Below are 17452 nucleotides of genomic sequence, written 5' to 3'. Positions count from 1 at the left end.
AGTAGCTCCTGTCTATTTCTCTCACTTACCCCTCTGCATTCTTTCATTATCAGTGCTCCACTGAATGTCTTTGAGGCAGCTAGTACAGTTATAATGCTTCTTGATATTTACCTGTGATCTGTCTTTTAGCAAAGCTGTAATAAAACTCTTAAACAGGTAAGACTTTGAGTGCCGACTTTACAGTATCATGCTAATGGAGTGGCTAATGTTTCCATGTTCTATTAGCATAGCGTGGTCCAATATCAGGCTTCTGTTGAACCAGTATCATTATCTTTTTGAGCTGTCACTCAGTTTAGGACACGCACTTTGCTGTGTGTTCACAAAAGGTCACTGAGTGCATTTGTTCAACACTGTACCAACTACCTCTACCATCAAATTCTTTTGAGCCAGTGCTCAACAGTTTTTTTCACTGTTTCAGTCTGTTACTGGTAATTGCCATCATGTTGTGCAGTAATAGCCCGAATATTATAGACTCAGTGGAGAAGCAGCAAGCGCAGAGAACTGAGGGTTATGTAAGATTTGTCGGCTGGTGGGGTCTTGTGTTGTGCAATGGCTGTTTTTCTTCCCCACCTCTCCAGTCAGATTCTGGTCAGTACTATTGATTTGCCTTGTAGCTTTGTTTCTGTTGGTCTCCCTCAGCGGGAGTTGATAATCCCACCTATCAGCCATCTCGGCAATGGAGGTAGTGTTTTTCCTTTTTATCTTCTGTCCTTCAGAGGAAGTTCAGGATCAGCTTCTCATCTTTGTTCTTATTGATTTGAGTCAAGGACTTGAGTATCCAAATAAAGACAAATTCAGACTCTGTATCTACTCCATTACCGCAGAAGCTTCCTCTGAGACCAGGAGAGTCTGGCGCGCTCTTCCTCTCTGATTACATACTGCTGGAATGGACCATGAAGCTGGGCATCTGTGTCAAATTATTTCTGAGCTCCACCCAAAGACAAACCTGAAATTAAATAACACGGTAACTGTAAACCCAGATCATGCTTATCGTTCAGAATCTCAGTACAGGCTTTTCTTTTTTTTAGATTTAGCTTTTACTGAGTTCTGGCCAAAGTAAGCAGAATATTTTGTTGACTTTTGCATGCAAGTTGGTTCATAAAGAGACAACACATCTTAAACAAGTTACGTAACATACCTCTACAATGGATTCGTTTTTAGCACATGGTTTCACAAGTGACATTTAATTCTCTTGATACTGCAGACAGAAATTACAGCCAGCATCAGAATTTTTAGTTATGGATTAAAAAAGAACTTGTTAATTGTGTTTCCATGTTCCATGCAGAGCTACACCCGGGACTTCTCTACACCAAGAAATGCTTTCTAGTATATCAGCAAGTACGTTCTGACTACTTAATTAAAGTAAGCTCTGACTACTTAACATAAACAGTGACAAACCAAATTGGTTCAGATTTTAAGGATTTAAGGATTCAAATGACTAGCAAGAGTTTCTGCTAGTATTCTTCCATCTCTTTGTCTGCATAAACAAATGCTCTGGCACAGCAGAACACTGGTTCAGTGTAAAAGGAGATGGCACATAGCGGGACCTGCCAAAGACCCAGCTGCAAACCAAATAAAAGCACTGCCTAGCAGTCTCGAGGTGAACATTAATTTTGCACCTGGCTAAAGTAAGCATTTTTACTGACAGAGTAGCATGACCAAAGCTGCCTGTCACTATATAAATAGAGGTTGAGCAAATTAACTATTTAATATTTGTATGCCTCCGTTACATTAAACATTGCAGTTATTCAGCGCTCTTGTCTGATCTCATTAACAAGATTGCTGCTGGCTATTTGGCCAGTGATCCACACTACCCTTATGCTTCCTGTTTTTCACCTTCTCTCCTGACTTCTCAAGTTTATAATGCTCGTGTCAATGACTCTTACCCCACAGCCACACTGTCTGTGTGGTTGTTAACTGTTGCTGAGCTGTATATTTCTGGCTTTATTTTTGTGCAAAGCAGTTATTTGTTTCAGTGTTTCAGTCTGCAGTTGGTCTCCTCTGTGTCATTGTGACCTAATGAATGCTCCCATATTTTTATCCCATATTTTATCCAGTTTATCCATATTTTAAACATTTTTATCCAGTCTAAGGCATGTTCCTAATAAGTTGCCCAGATAAGTATTCAAGACAATTAATGTTTGTTCATTGTGTTCAATGTGCTGGTACCGTGCACAACCTGTCCTGTGGGTTTTAAAAACAACCCTTGTGTAGCAGTGTAAAGTATGTGTCATGATCTTAAGGTAAAATAAAGTCCATGAATCTTAGCAGCTCATGATCAGGAACAATCCTCACGTTTCTGCTTCCGCTCAGTTTATCCCATGTGAATCAATATAGAAATATTGGCCCTTACTGTATGGCATTGCAAATGGATTCAAAATAGTGCATTCAGTATATCAGAATAGTTAAGGTGACTGTGTTTAGTGAGAGTGTTGCAGCGATTCTCCTGTGCTGTGACCATGATGACCAGTCTCATGTCACTGATCGTGCAGGATGCTGGCAACATTCAGATGAATCACATGCATTCATGCATTGTGACAAATTCACAGTAATTGTTTCCACCAAATTATTCAGTGATGGCTTGTGGAAATGTCAAATGTGTACCCTAGATAATGTCCCATTCTAAGATCATTGTGCCATTTGGTCCATGTGGTGCAGCACTGGATGTGGCCTTGCTGTAAGGTTCCTGGCTTTCCTTTCCCACGCATACTCTCACATGTCTTTCGCACATATATTTTTTTTTACTATCATGTCTCTTGATTGCCCTGGGGTCAATGAATGTCTGTTTTCATGAGGGTCCTTGGTCCAACAAATATTCTGGCAAATATTCTGAGTTCTTGTCTTTCTAAAGTGTTTTATGTCCCTTTGCCATTCTGTGATAGTACATGAGATTGTTCATTGCCAGTAAAGCAATTGTTTGCAATTTGTGAATGTCGGAAAAGGAAGGGCTTAGTAGAAGTAAGACACTTTTAAAAAAAATTAAGTGTGCTGAATTTCAGGAATGTTTACATTGGATATATAGTCCTGATTTCCAGACAATATCAGCAGGACATGATCTACACTTCTCACTGAAAGGTGAAAAATTGGAAACAGGAAGAGTATTTTGAATGCCAGTTGTGAAATGTGGAATGAGGACTTGAATATCAGAGACATTATTAGATATACAACCATAAGGTATGTATTCACCTGTCCCATTTGGTGCATGAAACCAGTAAGACTAGCTACACTAAACTATATGATTACTTCTCTAGGTCATGTACGAGCATTCCAGCTCACTTCATGACCTCTGCCTTCCAAATTAATACCTACTCTGAAGACCTTAGCCTCTGCTTGGCCTATTGGGAGTGGTTGTGTGAGCCTTACACAACACATCTGTGCAATAAACTGAGTTTGCACGGGAGTAAGCTTGGTTTGCATGCAGTTTCACAATTTACACCCCCACCAAGTAGAGGCTAGTGTTTAGTGGTTTGTCTGTTCCTTGACATCTACACACAGCTGTATGTCGGATGATCAAGTGGTGTGTCAACAGTATGATTTAAAAAACAATATGGGCTAATTAGCTTTAAAATAAATGTTTTCCCCTAAAAGTGAAACATTGAGAAATAGCTAGACGACAAACACACACACACACACACACACACACACACACACACACACACACACACACACGCATACCATGCTTCCTGATTTTTGGCCAGTGTACCTACCAGTGCTACCACCCATTTTGTACTCTGTGTACTCTACCTGATAACATCTTGAGAGCATTTATTTTGTATTTTCTCTTACTTATATGCGCTGACTCATTCTGCTTCATGTGAACTGTACATTGGGAGCCGACCAGTCAAGATTGGTGACAGTAAGCTCCTGGTTTTCTGTTTCATTGTTGAAAGCAAACTTCTAGAGTCATTTGGCATGTTCTGGGAATGACAGAGGTGTTTCTGACATGAATAGATATGACTATGCTAATAATGGCCTGTATGACGCTGATAACACTTTAGTAATGCCCTTTAGTTTTTAGAATCAGCCTTCTATAAAAATATATTGGATCACATTACTGTTGAAAACGAAAGCATTAAATATTGCTGCAGCTAAAGCATAGTTAGCAAACTGGTGTATAGTAAGATGGCATGCTGATCTGTGAAGCATGCTGCATGTGTAGTCTGCAACAATCATGAACTGGCAGTGTGAGCTGTATGGTCCTGTAATCTCTGTGTATGCAGGTTTTTACTCTTCTTAATGTGTCAGGAAGGCATAAAAGCTAATATAAATCAGTAACTTGATAGCAGCTGTTGTTGTAGCAGTACTAGTAGTAGTAGTAATGTAAACTGAACACAGACTGAAGACCCATCTATCTGCAGAATATTTAAAGGACAACTGACACTGCTCCCATATTGACTGACTAAATTATTACTTATTGTGGGGTATTGTTTATGTTGTTTAACAAACTCTAGCATTTATTGTTTATAGCACTTATCATTGTTTAAGATAGACCTTGTGTATTTTGTACTTTTAGGTATCAGCATTCATCCCTGTATTCTACAGTATTCTAGGTCATTAAGATGTTTGCTTCTTACCTACTGTACTGTACTAGGATATATTCTGTGAGTAAATGACAAAGCACTTTTATAAGTCGCTCTGGATAAGAGCGTCTGCTAAATGCCATAAATGTAAATGTAGTAGTAGTAATAGTAGTAGATGATGATGATGATGATGATGATGATGACGATGATGATGATGATGATGATTATTATTATTATTATTCCTATTCATGATTACTGGCATGCATAACTGAAGTGGTTAAATTCCCCTGTTATAAACATGGCACTGAACATGTCTAGCTGTTGTGTTGCAATATTGACTCACATGTTCATGCTTGTTTGACATGTTCTACTTTAGGGTCATTTGGATTAGACCTGTATGTGCTTGCCAGGGCTTGAAATTATGATAACCTAAGTCTAATTTTTTTTTGTTTTAGATCTAAAACCTAAAAATCTCATATTTTCCGAGTAATACACGTGTTTGTATAATTACAAATATATGTAATAATATACATGTGTGTATTTTTATAGCATAATTTTTATTTACTGACATGCACAAGTGGTTGAATTCTCCTTTTATAAATATGGAAATATGGCACTGAACACATTTGTCTCATATAGATTTATATCTGAGTATTGTGTGTGTGTGTGTGTGTGTGTGTTTACAGCATTTAGCAGATACTCTTTTGTAGCGGGATAGAGACAGCAAGAGAGCCTGCTTGAGCGGGCATTGAATAGGTATAATACAGAAAAGTAAGTGAGTGGCTAGACAAAAGGTGCTAAGGGGATAACCAGCATACTGGTTGTGTGAGCTGTGAATCAGCACCAGACAGCACGAGCAATCATGATTTCTCCCCAGAAGCCTGCTTAGTGTGTATGTAGATTTTTTTATTGTTTTTAAGCAAGCTTAACACTGAATATAACAATAAATCTCTTCATCAGAAATTGCATACCTCTATGTTCAGATGAGAGAGAGAGAGAGAGAGAGAGAGAGAGAGAGAGAGAGAGTGAGAGAGAGAGTGACTCACATTGATGCTACATGTCAGTATTGCCCTCTGGTGGAGAAAGCATAGCAGTTGTCAAGCATTTAGAAGCATTTAGCATTTAGAAAGCATAGCAGTCGTCAAGCATTTAGAATCCTTGTCGTGCTGCATTCCCCTTTCCCAGTGTGAACTGCATGTGGGAAGAAAAACTGATTTTGCTGATATAATCCTACTAGCCCACAATCTTTCCTTTGATCTTAAACCTGCTGAGATTTAAGGCTTTTTTAAGTGGTGAAAAACATCTGGTTTTAAGATAGAGTTTTGAATGACTTATTTTGCCTCACTTAATATTGATACTCTCTTCATGCCCTCTTGCAGACTGTGTACATAAATGGGTTTTTCTTTCCTTTTTTTCCCAAGGGAGGAGGAAACTGTGTGCATGTGTGTCTTGGGTCATTGTCATAGTCACTGGAAATCACCATAGCTCACATGGTCTGTGCTGACCGCCATATCAGCTAAATCAGATTTCCCACATTGTCAGTGGAATACAAATCTGTCCGTCTGTACCATCTGTACCATAAAAGTGTCTGTGCCAGTGATTGCTGGGGCGGAAATCAAATTAGCACTCATGCATATCCACTGCTGCCTAAACTATGCAAACATTCCATGTCAAGTCCAAACCTGACTATGTTTTAAAAGATGTTTAAAAAGGTGAAGAGCACTCACCATGACCTCTACTATGGATAAATCATAGTATAAAATTTTTTTAAAAAGAATAATTTGTTAGTGACAGGTATAATAGATGTGACCTGCAGCTTTAAGGAGCTTTGAGCCCTCTGAGTTGCTACCTTGGCTCGATCCACCTGGCACACAGGCCCCCACCCTCTCTGCATTCACTGTTATGTAAGAAGCTCTTCTTTTACCTGAGGGCCGTAGCGGCTTAAAGCATCACAAAGCTCAACAGAGCCGCCTTTTAACCAACCAACACTGGCTACATCCAGCGTCACCCAGGCAACCCGCCTGGTGGATATGTGCAAGTTGAGATATGCTGTAGTTAATCTGAGGATTCCCTAGCCTTGATGACATATTGCCAAGCTTGATGAAACATTGTGGAGTGCTTTATTAATTTAGTTTTTGCCAGACAATGGTCAGCTAGAAAAAGCAGACCAAATTCAGTGTTCACATAGTTTGTTGAACACTTGTTTTCACATATTGGCTGTGGTAAAGAAGCAAAAGGAGGGACATTACAGTGATGACATGTTCAGTTAAACAGTAGTTCAGAGTTCAGTTGTGTTTTGGGCTTAGTGTATATATAATTTATACTCCCCTGTTCTTTCTTGTTTATTCTTTGTTCTTCACAGTCTGGTTTCACTGCTGGAATGCTTAGAGTAGTAAATGTTTAGATGGGTTACATTAGGTCTTCATTGTATGATGGTGCTGCTTCCTGCAGACTTTGCCTGTGTGATTTATAAAAAGGGCAGGATTTGGCTAATCTGGTTAAGTGATTACTAAAGCCCAGTTGACATGCTGATGAAGTGATTTATTGACCACTAAATTAAAGTGGTAGCTATAATTTTAACATTCTGCCTTACTACCAAACTGGCTTTTTTTCCATGCCAATTTCCTTCTTGTACAGGCACAGATTCTCAGTCTAGCATGTCTGTATTTGAAATCTGGGTTGTTTTTGGATCTTGCCTGACCTCATCATAAGGTGTTTGACAAATTCTGATAGGCTGCATAAAGATCTTCCTTCACTTTCATTATGAGACATTAGAAATGAGAATGCTGAAGGTTTGTCCATTCTGGACTTTTAGAGTTCATGACTTCTAGCGAAAGACCCATGGCACTTATGACATACATTGCATAAAATGACATTAATTCACTCCATTCTTAGTTGTCCCTCCAGTTATTCTCTCTAAGCCTTTAGTGTGCAGTGGAGCACTGTATACCCTTGGGCAGGTGAGCAGCTGCACATCACTCTTGGACTCTCTCTCTCCCTCCTCTCTCTCTCTCTGTGTCCCGTCTCCCCCCCACCCCTACCCCTTTCTCCTCCCCCTCTGTTAGTGGTGATGTCTAGGGATCAGCAACTGATGTGTCATTGGCTTCTGGCAGGCAATGTCACAGTAGCTGATCTTAAGAGCACAGACTAGCTTAGCACCACCCTCACGTCAGGCATAGGGGAGACCCCCACACTGCAGCACTTCAGGGGACCCCACAGCCTCTACCTTAGCTGCATGGAGCAGGTAGAGAGGTCTCATCAGCAGGGTAAGTGGCTGGGGTCAAGCTTGGGTCAGAGGACTTTGGTTCTTGATGGGTGCTTAGATACAGTACTTCTCAGGTTGGATGCTATATTTGAGATACTTAACTAGGTGCCGTTTTGGTTTAAAGCCAGCAATTTTGTTGATTTCACTAGTTGTTACATGGTGCTTCTCATAAATGTGCCACCCTGTTTTAAGTACATTTAATTTCAACATATTCAACATAGATAATTTCAACTATTCTTTGCTAAAGTTGTCAGTACAGTCAGTGCAGAACTGTAGCTAAAACTGCAGTTTTTGGCCTGGGTTTATTTTCTGTACTTTTGCCTGACTGTGTCTTTGGTCTTTGCCTGAAACCATTGGATAAAAGGATTGATGTGACCCCTCCCCCCTTCCTCTCACACTCTGTCACACCAGCACTGTGAGCTGCAGCCTAGGTGTGCAAGGCAGCTTACAGATGGAGCTCAGTACGTATAAATAGAGTGCATGGTCATTTTATTACCATAGACACGGAGATGCAAGGCTCCTGATGCTGATGCTCTTGTTTCAACTGCACATGGTCTGTAATCCAGCCTCTGCTTCTCCCCTCTTTAGTTCCAGGTTACAAATGATTTCTCAACTGTATAGGACAATATGTTGTTGTTTGTTGTTATTCTTTTACCCTAATAAGCAAGCCATTATACCTAACCTCTTTGACTAAGTTTTTAATTTTCTCCTGCTGATTTGTGGGACAGTCATTTCTCATCTAGAAAGCCATACAGCATCGGTCTACCAAGGTAATTACAGGCAGCAGTGGAATTTAGAAGGGCCCATCATTCATGCTTTTGTCCAAGAAAAGCTGAGCTGTACTACCTCAGAAACTGACGGCTGCTTCCTCTGTAGTTTTTGCTGGTGCACAGGCGTGCAGTCCCACAGTCCCAGCGCTGCCCTGGGCGCGCCCGCAGAGGTCACACCATAGATTGGCTCAAGGACTACACCATGAGCGTGGCACAGGGCTGGAGCTTAGGGAGAGCTTTGGGCACACCTGCAGTCATTCATCAAGGAGGCAGCGTGCAGCCCTCCTGGCCACTCCGGCGTTAACGAGGCCAGCTCAGCTCGGCTCCCTGCCTGGAAGCGCTCCCTCCAAACCTAACAGCACTGAGCACACTTCTCAGAACTGGTGATTTGTGAATGTCATTTGCTTTTCACTGCCAGTTGATTTTTCCCTCATCGGTGGTTCTGAAGTCTATGCCACATGTATATTTAACCTATAAGCTTATGTGATGAATAGAAGTGTGGTAAGAATCACATGCTTTCATGCATTTAAGCCGTTCAGTCTACTTTACATGGAAATGCCACACCATTAAGTTATAGGCTGCAGTTCTGAGAGTCATCAGGAATTGGATTCAGTGACCTAAAAGAGAAGACATTGATCACCATTTTGTTCTAATTATAAGAAGATCAATGTGCCAGATGGACTGACTGGGTAATTGACTTAGCTTGATCTCTTTACTATTACATTCAGTTAAATAGGTTAAAGTATACTGTTTTATTTTGTTAAACAACAAGACATGAAATACAGAATGTTTTCATTTTTATAATGCAGTTATTGAAACCTGGAGTCAGAGTGCCTGACTGTTTGAGCTGATTGTAATCGGCCACAGGTTTCCTGCCTTACTGGAGGAAAACTTTACATGGAAACTGTCTCTCAGCATTCTTACTGTGATGGTGTGGAGGTCCCCAGCTGTTTCCTGCTCTATGGCCTGTCTGGTGCTGTTCAGTTTGGAGCAGTCTTGATTAAGTGTGCATGCCTCTGTACAAGAAAGTCAAGAAAGTGGGAAATGAGTGAATGATGGTTCTAACATTTAATATATCGTTCTATTCAGTGCTCTCACCAGAGAATAGACTTTGCCATTGAAAGCAGTGTATTTTCCATTACATTTCCAGATTTTTGGAATTAGCTGAACAATCATGTCCTTTCTTTTATGCTTATGTATTAGGGGTGCATTGTGTAACAATATATTCCAATGTAAAGTGTAGCCATGCACCTCATAGAGCCTTACACTTGAGCAATAGCAGTAACCTGACTCTTTTAAACCTAGATGGAATGGAACCTGAATGGAATAATGGAATAATACCAGAGGATTACTTCAGAAAACTTCAGTACAGTATCCCCAAAAGAGTTCAAGATGTTCTTAGTGCCAATGGAGGTCACACTAAGTACTTTTACATGTAAAAGCCATTTTGTTCTGAAATCTGTTGTTTGTTTGTTTTATGATGTGCATATATTTCCTATATTCTCTGTTTTTATATTAAGAGACTGATAAATAATTAGATACGGTCATTTATATATGGTCATTATACCATTACTAAACAACTATTATAATGGTGGCCTAAGACTTTTACACAGTACTGTACATTACCTGGATGCAAGTGAAGTTGGACTGTCATTGGGATTGCCCCATTGTCTTTTAAATTAGTTGTGCAGCAGTATTACAATATTCCCATTTGTTGAAAAAAATGGAAACAGGATGACATACAAAACAAAACATCTACAAATTATTCAGATGTTTATTTTACTTTATTCAAAATATGTTCACAGTATCTTAAGAATATAAAGTCATGGACACAGTATCATACATTTAATCCTATTGTGAGCTGAGCTCCACCCCTAGTACGTATACTTCTTTCACAAACTCAGAATTGTATTTGACTAAAATTGCACTTTCATTCATTGAAAAGGGGCCAACCTGTTCCCTCTTGCTTCTCACAGCTCATGATGAGAGACATAGAACGAGGTCAGATTCTTGCCAGGTGTGCTGAAAAGATTGCAAAGTTTTACATGTTTTTACTCAGATGAGTCTGATAGACATTTTCGGGTTGTGCAGTGTAGCTCGTTTGTGCGGTTTCTTCCTTAATTCATGGTCAGTGATGGAAGCAAGCACTTTAATCAGTTCTAACTGGCTAATTTATTTTGTTATTTATTTGTTCTTTCTCTGGCCACAGTGATTTGTCACAAGTATCTGATTTGTTAGAAGCTGCAGTGAGAGTCAAGCTTGTATAGTTGAAGATGTGACTTTCTCTGTTTTGCCTCAGGTGATGGAAACCCAAAAGAGAACAGTCCATTCATCAACAACATTGACAATGAAAAAGGCAGCCTCTATGATGGAACAAACATGGCGCTGTTTGAGGTACTTTTTCAGTTTCCAAAAGTACACACAGACAAATGCAGACGTGTGTGTACGTATAGTCATATTCATAGTTTTCAGTTTTTCACACGTTTTCACCAATTATAAATTAATTTATGCATGGATTATCATTTTGGGCAAAGATACAAATTGGCCTCCATTCCGTGGTATTGACAGATAAGTGTTTGATGGGTTCAGTTCTTTGTATTTCATTGGGCTGCCATGGATTTGCTGATTTGGACTGCTGTAATTTTATGAAAGTGTGAGAAAAGGGATGACCCATTTATCTGCAGGAAGAGATGGACAGCAATCCTATGGTGTCATCGCTACTCAGCAAACTGGCCAACTACACCAACCTCACGCAGGGGGTTCGGGAGCATGAGGAAGCAGATGAAGAGGAAGGTGCCAGGAAGAAAACTGTGAAAGTAAGGCTCCCAGAATGAACAGATTTGAGGTTCAGCAATATGGCATTATGTCTTCAACTGAATGGAGCTTTATTTAAAATGGGTCTTAGCCATTTTCAGCCTTTATCCTTTGCCGTTATATGCTGTATTTATTTAGCCATAATATTTTGAATTCTAGCATATATGTTCTGGTAATGCTTTATATGGGATTATAGACTTGGTGCATTTCCTGTGGTTTTAGTACTCTCGTCAGGTCTCCACTAATATTTCAGAAGCTTTTGTTTACGTGTCTTGAGCTCATTTGTGAGTTGCTCATTTGGAAATTTCATTCTCTGAAATCCTGGCCTACATATGCCTGTAAGTGTGCCATAGAGTACTTTGATGGTCATATAAAGGTGCCGCTTTCCTTATTGTTGGAATTTGGCATGTTACCAGATGACCAGTTTGACATATCTTTCCTGAGAACACACACGACTCTTACTTGCACACCACTGCACACAAAATCCCATCCATTGATCATGAGGCACAAATCCTGCTCTTAGGCAGAGACATGTTGAGGTTGCACAAGGTCAGAAAGCAGCACAGTGGGCCGCCAGACACACCATTCGTCCAACTCCTTGAAATTGGTTGGGTTGTCATAAGAGATGTCTCTTTGGGACGCACACACAAGCCGGCCTCTGCGAAGACCTATAAAACCAACATGCTGTTTAATGGGAGACCATCATATCTCAGTCCATGTCCCAGCAGCAAACAGGCAAAAGAAAAATTGTCTGCAATCCACCTCACAAAACTAGAGATCTTTACCATAGGGACCAGACAGAGAGCCTCGTGACAGTGTTTGACAGGAAGGAAAATGATGAAAGGCCAATACCTGCACTAGAAGATGAATGTTTTCTCATAATCATAGGACAAGATGTATAAAGATGAGTGAAATAAGTTGTGCTCCTCTCTTTAGAACACATAAGCAGAGACTACCAAACAACTGAGAGCAGGCTCTTTAACAGCTCTACACCCTCAGTCTGAGCTTCAACAAAAAAGAAGACCTGAGAGTTCACTTTTGAAATTCATGCCTTGGAGTCTGATGAAGAGTGCTAGTACCTCCCATTGTCTGTAGTACACCATCCACAAAAGCCCAGACAAATACAGGTAGTCTTCAACTCAAGTATGAGGGTGTGTCATTGAATGACATCCTCTTAAGTGGCCCGGACATAAACAACACTCTTGTCTGTGTACTGATGCAGTTTCGAAAGGAGCCCACACAGTTTCACTGTAAGTGAAGTCCATCTCAATGATCTATGTTTTCTATGGTATAGAGACACTGATCTTGCAAAAGAGGTGACGGAGTATGCAAGAAAGTGCCCATGTTTCGGAAAGAGCTCCTCACCAGCTGTGGCACCAGCTGTGGGCAAGGAGAACTGCACAAGCAGGTTATAAGGAACATTGCAAATATGCAAAGCCATATTGTCACCCAAAACTTGATGACAGTCTGATTGTGCTCTCCACCAAAACAGAGGCTGTTAATCTCCTACAAAAAAAATATGCTGAGTCCAAATTATGGTTACACACATTTGCCCCAAACAGTAAGGTGATGGAAACGTTACCAAATGATGATTTAGCAAATGACCTCGAAGACTTGGAATTGGCCAAGTGAGTTCTCAGTGAAAGAGGAGAGTACCTCATTGGCTTCATCGTGGGAAAGGCCAACCTAGTGCCGAAACTTGAACACACGATTTTGCTGTGGAGATGGTAGAGCTCATTTGCCAACAAATGAATCTGGAGATTCAAGTTGTAAAGTATTACACAGACAGCAAGATCATATTAGGAAACATCCATAATACTTCAAGAAGGTTTTATATCCATGTATCAAACAGAGTTTCAAGAATTAGGAAGTCCTCTACACCCACACAGTGGCACCATGTCTCAACAGACAACAACCTAGCCAACGTTGCAGCAAGACCAATAAAAGCAAGCCTCATGCAACAAACAAGATGGTTCATTGGGCCCGTGTTCCTAAAGCAAGTTCAACAGCAGCTGTCTACTCCAGTAACATCAACTGAGTTTGACCTTGTCAACCCAGAGCTCGTTGAGATTCGCCCTGTAGTAGGTGCTTTCTCAACTTCACAACTCCTCCTGGAAATGTCTGAAAAGTCCTCCTGGAAATGTCTGAAAAGTCCAAAAAACCCAAAGGTCCAGAAACCCAAGCCAAATTGCAAATCATCCATTGTGTTCAACACTTTGTATTCAAGGATGAAGTAAAAAAAACTGCTCTAAGACAAGTACTTTCTGGAAGCTGAATCCTTTCAGTGATTAGGATTGAGTACTGTTTTGGAACCATTGGAGATGAGTACCTGTTAACACTTCAATCCAGAAAGAAATAGATTGCTGACAAACATGAGGTTCAAGTCCTAGACATCTTACTGAAGTATGACCAAGTTGAGAAAAATGACTGGCCTATTGGTCTCATCATCAAAAGTATCCCAACTCAAGACAACAGAATGAGAAAGGTGGAGGTTAGAGTTGTGAAGCAAGGGACTCAACACATTTAATTGCATTTGTCACAGGTGTCACAGGTTGTCCTCCTGCTCCCCAAGGAGCCTATAGAAAAGGCTGATGAGTGAAAAGGGATATTGATATAAACTTAACTATACCAGATGGGGAGTAATGCTTTATATGGGATTAGGGACTTGATGAATTTCCTGTGGTTTTAGTGTCCTCTTCAGGTCTCCACTAATATTTGAGAATCTTGTGTTTACATGACTCAGTTTAAGTTATGAGTTGCTCATCCAAAAGTTCAGTCGTGGTTTTTTCACTCTGTAAAATCTTGGCCCTAAATATGCCTGTAAGTGTGCCATCCTATGTTGTAACCATGATATTTTATGTTACAATGCCTTTGTGATGTAAGTGCAACATGTTTCTAGTTGATTTGATAAACTGTGAAATGTTTGAAGATTGTGCTAAATATATTGGCATTTATGCTCGAGTGCTTATATGGTGAACTATGGAACTAGTTCTCTTAAATGTTGATGTAGCCTTAGCTATCCTGTGTTATCTCTGTAATCATCAGTTATGTTGTCACTGTCATAGAAGCTAACTCGCTGATCTTAAGTAGACCAGCAAATGTACTTGATGAGTAAGAAATTATATTATGTATTGTTTTATTTATTTGATTTTTACAAGAAAAAGAGATATGTAACGAGAACTCAACAAAACTAATATCCTGAGAATTGAAGACAAGAAATAAAGAAGAATTTGAACACATTATTTATTGTTTATGGTCTATCTAACAGGATAGCTCCAGCCAGATTTGTTTCCAGTGAGGATAGTGACCCTATATAAAATCTAAATAAAACTGTTGCCAAGTAATAACCTGAAAACAAGCTGCCTGCTAAACAGCACTGATGATCAGCTTCACACCAAGCAAAGGAGTGAAGTTCTGAATACCAAGAAATATAGTTAATGAACCAGAAGACAGGGAACACAGAATAGTTACACAAACTCGCAAGGACCATGAGGAAATATACTAGAGAATGTTAATATAAAAGTGAATGAAAACGAAACAGAACAAAACCAGAGATATACACTGAGAAGTACACACCAAGTGGTGAAGTAATTGGTTGGTAAAGGCCAACAAGGAAAATAGGAAGACAAGAGGTATAAATACACAGGTGGATATAAATACACAGGTGTCTGTGAGTCTAAGAGTGTGTAGTGAGATGGCACTTTTTTCTTCTGTTCCCTAAACAGAGTCCACAGATGGGCACGTTCATGGGTGTGTACCTTCCCTGTATGCAGAATATCCTGGGAGTGATCCTGTTTCTGCGAATGACCTGGATCGTTGGGACTGCTGGCATCCTGGAGGCCTTTAGCATTGTAGCTATGTGCTGCTGTTGTGTAAGTGCGTTATGTTCTGAGATTTTCATGGATAGACAGGTCGGATGACTGTCACAGTTTCAGAAAAAAGAGAGACGTGATGGCGGTGCTGCTAGACTCAAATTAGTTTTGATAATTAGTTTTAATGCTACTCTTATAGTTGAAGAGTTTTAACAAATGCCATAAGTCACTGTAGGGTTTTAGACTAACTTATTTTCCTTGTAGCACAACAAAGTTTTAAGCAGTTTGTAGGGATTAAGAAATAATTTTAAGAGATGAATACACAAATGTTCATGAGTACACAAAGGAAAGCATATAAAGAAGCTGTGTAAGAAAGTGAGTGGGTTACTTGACACTTCTTGCCATCAAAGTTTAGCCGTCCGTCCACTTCAGACAGTGCTCATGGGTGTGATGTCTTGGAGTTTAATCTGTTTTGCATGGGACTCTTTGAGACAGGTGCTTATTTATAACCCCGAGCAGACAAATGGAGCAACCACACCTTTCTAGGGCCTGCTTATTAAGAAATGTGACAGTACACTTCCTGAACTGGTGTCACTGTTCACATTGATATTTCTACTTCAGCCCCTTAACAGAAGCACAGGAATCATAGTGTCATGACAGGACAGGCTGCAGTGGTGCATAGTGTTAGATAAAAAATGCTGCTTGGTCAGGGGATACACATCATCTTATTTTATCATCTTATTTTGTATCAGTAATGTTGTTGAAGTCAAAGAGGTAGGGTGAGAAGAGGTATCTGCCTCCAGGCTCCTTGTGGTGTCTGCCATATATCTCTGGATGTGCTTCATTCATTCAAGAAGGGCTCTTGTGGTCATTTTATTCTGTCCCTAATCACTAAACTGGAGGAAAATGGCCGGTGAGTAGCTGTAATGCAGCTCTTCACAGCATGAGCCAAGCCTGAGGAAGAAGCAGCCAAGATATAGCCCAGTCATTAGGTCCAAGTGCACTCAAGGACAATGACACTCACTCTCTCAGGCGTGTTACACAATAGCTTGTTGCACAATCCTGAGGCAGTGATGTCTGAAATTGAGCCATTTCCTATTCCTCTCCTAAAATTAGTGTTTAAGAAGGATTCCTATTTTGAATCAGTCCTAAAGTATTCCACTTGCTGAGCACTCACCCTTTCTTTTTCCTATGCTTGATGTTTTTGTTTTGTTTTTTTCCAGACAATGCTAACTGCAATATCTATGAGTGCCATTGCTACAAATGGGGTAGTTCCGGGTGAGTTGATGGTATTCTATTTGTCATCACTGAGCCTACCTCTGTTGAATTATATCTAAATGTCAGATATGTCCTGGTATTTGCAGAACTCAGTTATTATAATGTCACACCAAATAACTGCATAGATAAAGACCTTTAGCTACTTTAAATGTAAAATCTTCATTGTATATGTTGTATTTCTCTGTTTTCACCTCATAGCTGGAGGATCATACTACATGATTTCACGGTCGCTGGGCCCTGAGTTTGGAGGGGCTGTAGGACTGTGTTTTTATTTGGGCACCACGTTTGCTGGATCAATGTACATCCTTGGTACTATTGAAATACTCTTGGTGAGTTGGTTATACAGTTTGCACTCAAGGTTTTGTCATTCATCTTCAGAATGACTATGCTGAAAGGGTAGGAGAAAATTATAAATGTGTCACATATTCATGATTCTCAAGAAGCCTCAGTGTATGGGATAGAATGAACACGTGTCTCCACAGAGCTTACCTTTAGAGTAATAAACACATATCTGTGTAACAGTGACAGTACTGTGAGTTCATAGTACTGTGAGTTCACTGGCAATAATTATGCCCTGGAGAAGAGAATAAGTTAATTTTTGGCCATATATGTAAGTCTAAAAGCCATGTTTAACTCTATAAATGCTGAAAGAAAAGGTTTGGAAGGCTCTACCCTGGAGTATTCCTTTAATTGTTGTTTTGTCTTCTACAATGCAGACCTATATAGCTCCCAATGCTGCCATATTTAAGGCAGCTGAGAAAGAGCATGAGGCTGCAGCCATGCTGAACAACATGCGGGTGTATGGCACCTGCTGCTTGGCCCTGATGGCAATCGTCGTGTTCGTGGGGGTGAAATACGTAAATAAACTAGCATTGGTCTTCCTTGCCTGCGTCATCCTCTCCATCCTTGCCATCTATGCTGGAGTCGTCAAAACTATCTTTGAACCACCAGAATTTCCGTGAGTTCCAATGCCTATGTGTTTGTGTTGACCAT

The 17452-nt window shown here is 40.1% G+C and overlaps 1 protein-coding gene across 11 annotated transcripts in view; it reads left to right on the top strand.

Annotated features, from left to right (window-relative positions):
* slc12a7b (solute carrier family 12 member 7b) overlaps window positions 1-17452 on the top strand; it is a 44772-nt gene that overhangs the window by 10403 nt on the left and 16917 nt on the right. For 7 of the 11 annotated variants that reach the window (XR_014116790.1, XM_027002947.3, XM_027002946.3 and 4 more), the window contains 6 exons: window positions 10855-10949; window positions 11240-11371; window positions 15095-15241; window positions 16405-16459; window positions 16658-16788; window positions 17176-17417. Coding sequence is in view for 10 of the 11 variants with exons in the window: in XM_027002947.3 (XP_026858748.2) it covers window positions 10855-10949; window positions 11240-11371; window positions 15095-15241; window positions 16405-16459; window positions 16658-16788; window positions 17176-17417 (802 nt within the window). In the remaining variant the exon portion in view is untranslated. Of the gene's footprint in view, window positions 1-76; window positions 3857-7633; window positions 7787-9947; window positions 9991-10854; window positions 10950-11239; window positions 11372-15094; window positions 15242-16404; window positions 16460-16657; window positions 16789-17175; window positions 17418-17452 lie in introns of those variants that run through there. The other 4 variants (XM_081695703.1, XM_081695702.1, XM_081695701.1 and 1 more) reach the window with 4 other exon arrangements.

The sequence above is a fragment of the Electrophorus electricus genome, chromosome 14 (genome assembly GCF_041902795.1).
Source record: "Electrophorus electricus isolate QZ-2024a chromosome 14, ASM4190279v1, whole genome shotgun sequence".
Classification (NCBI taxonomy): Eukaryota; Metazoa; Chordata; class Actinopteri; order Gymnotiformes; family Gymnotidae; genus Electrophorus; species Electrophorus electricus.
Note: the sequence above shows the minus strand (reverse complement) of the source record. Positions and strands in the feature narration are given on the sequence as shown.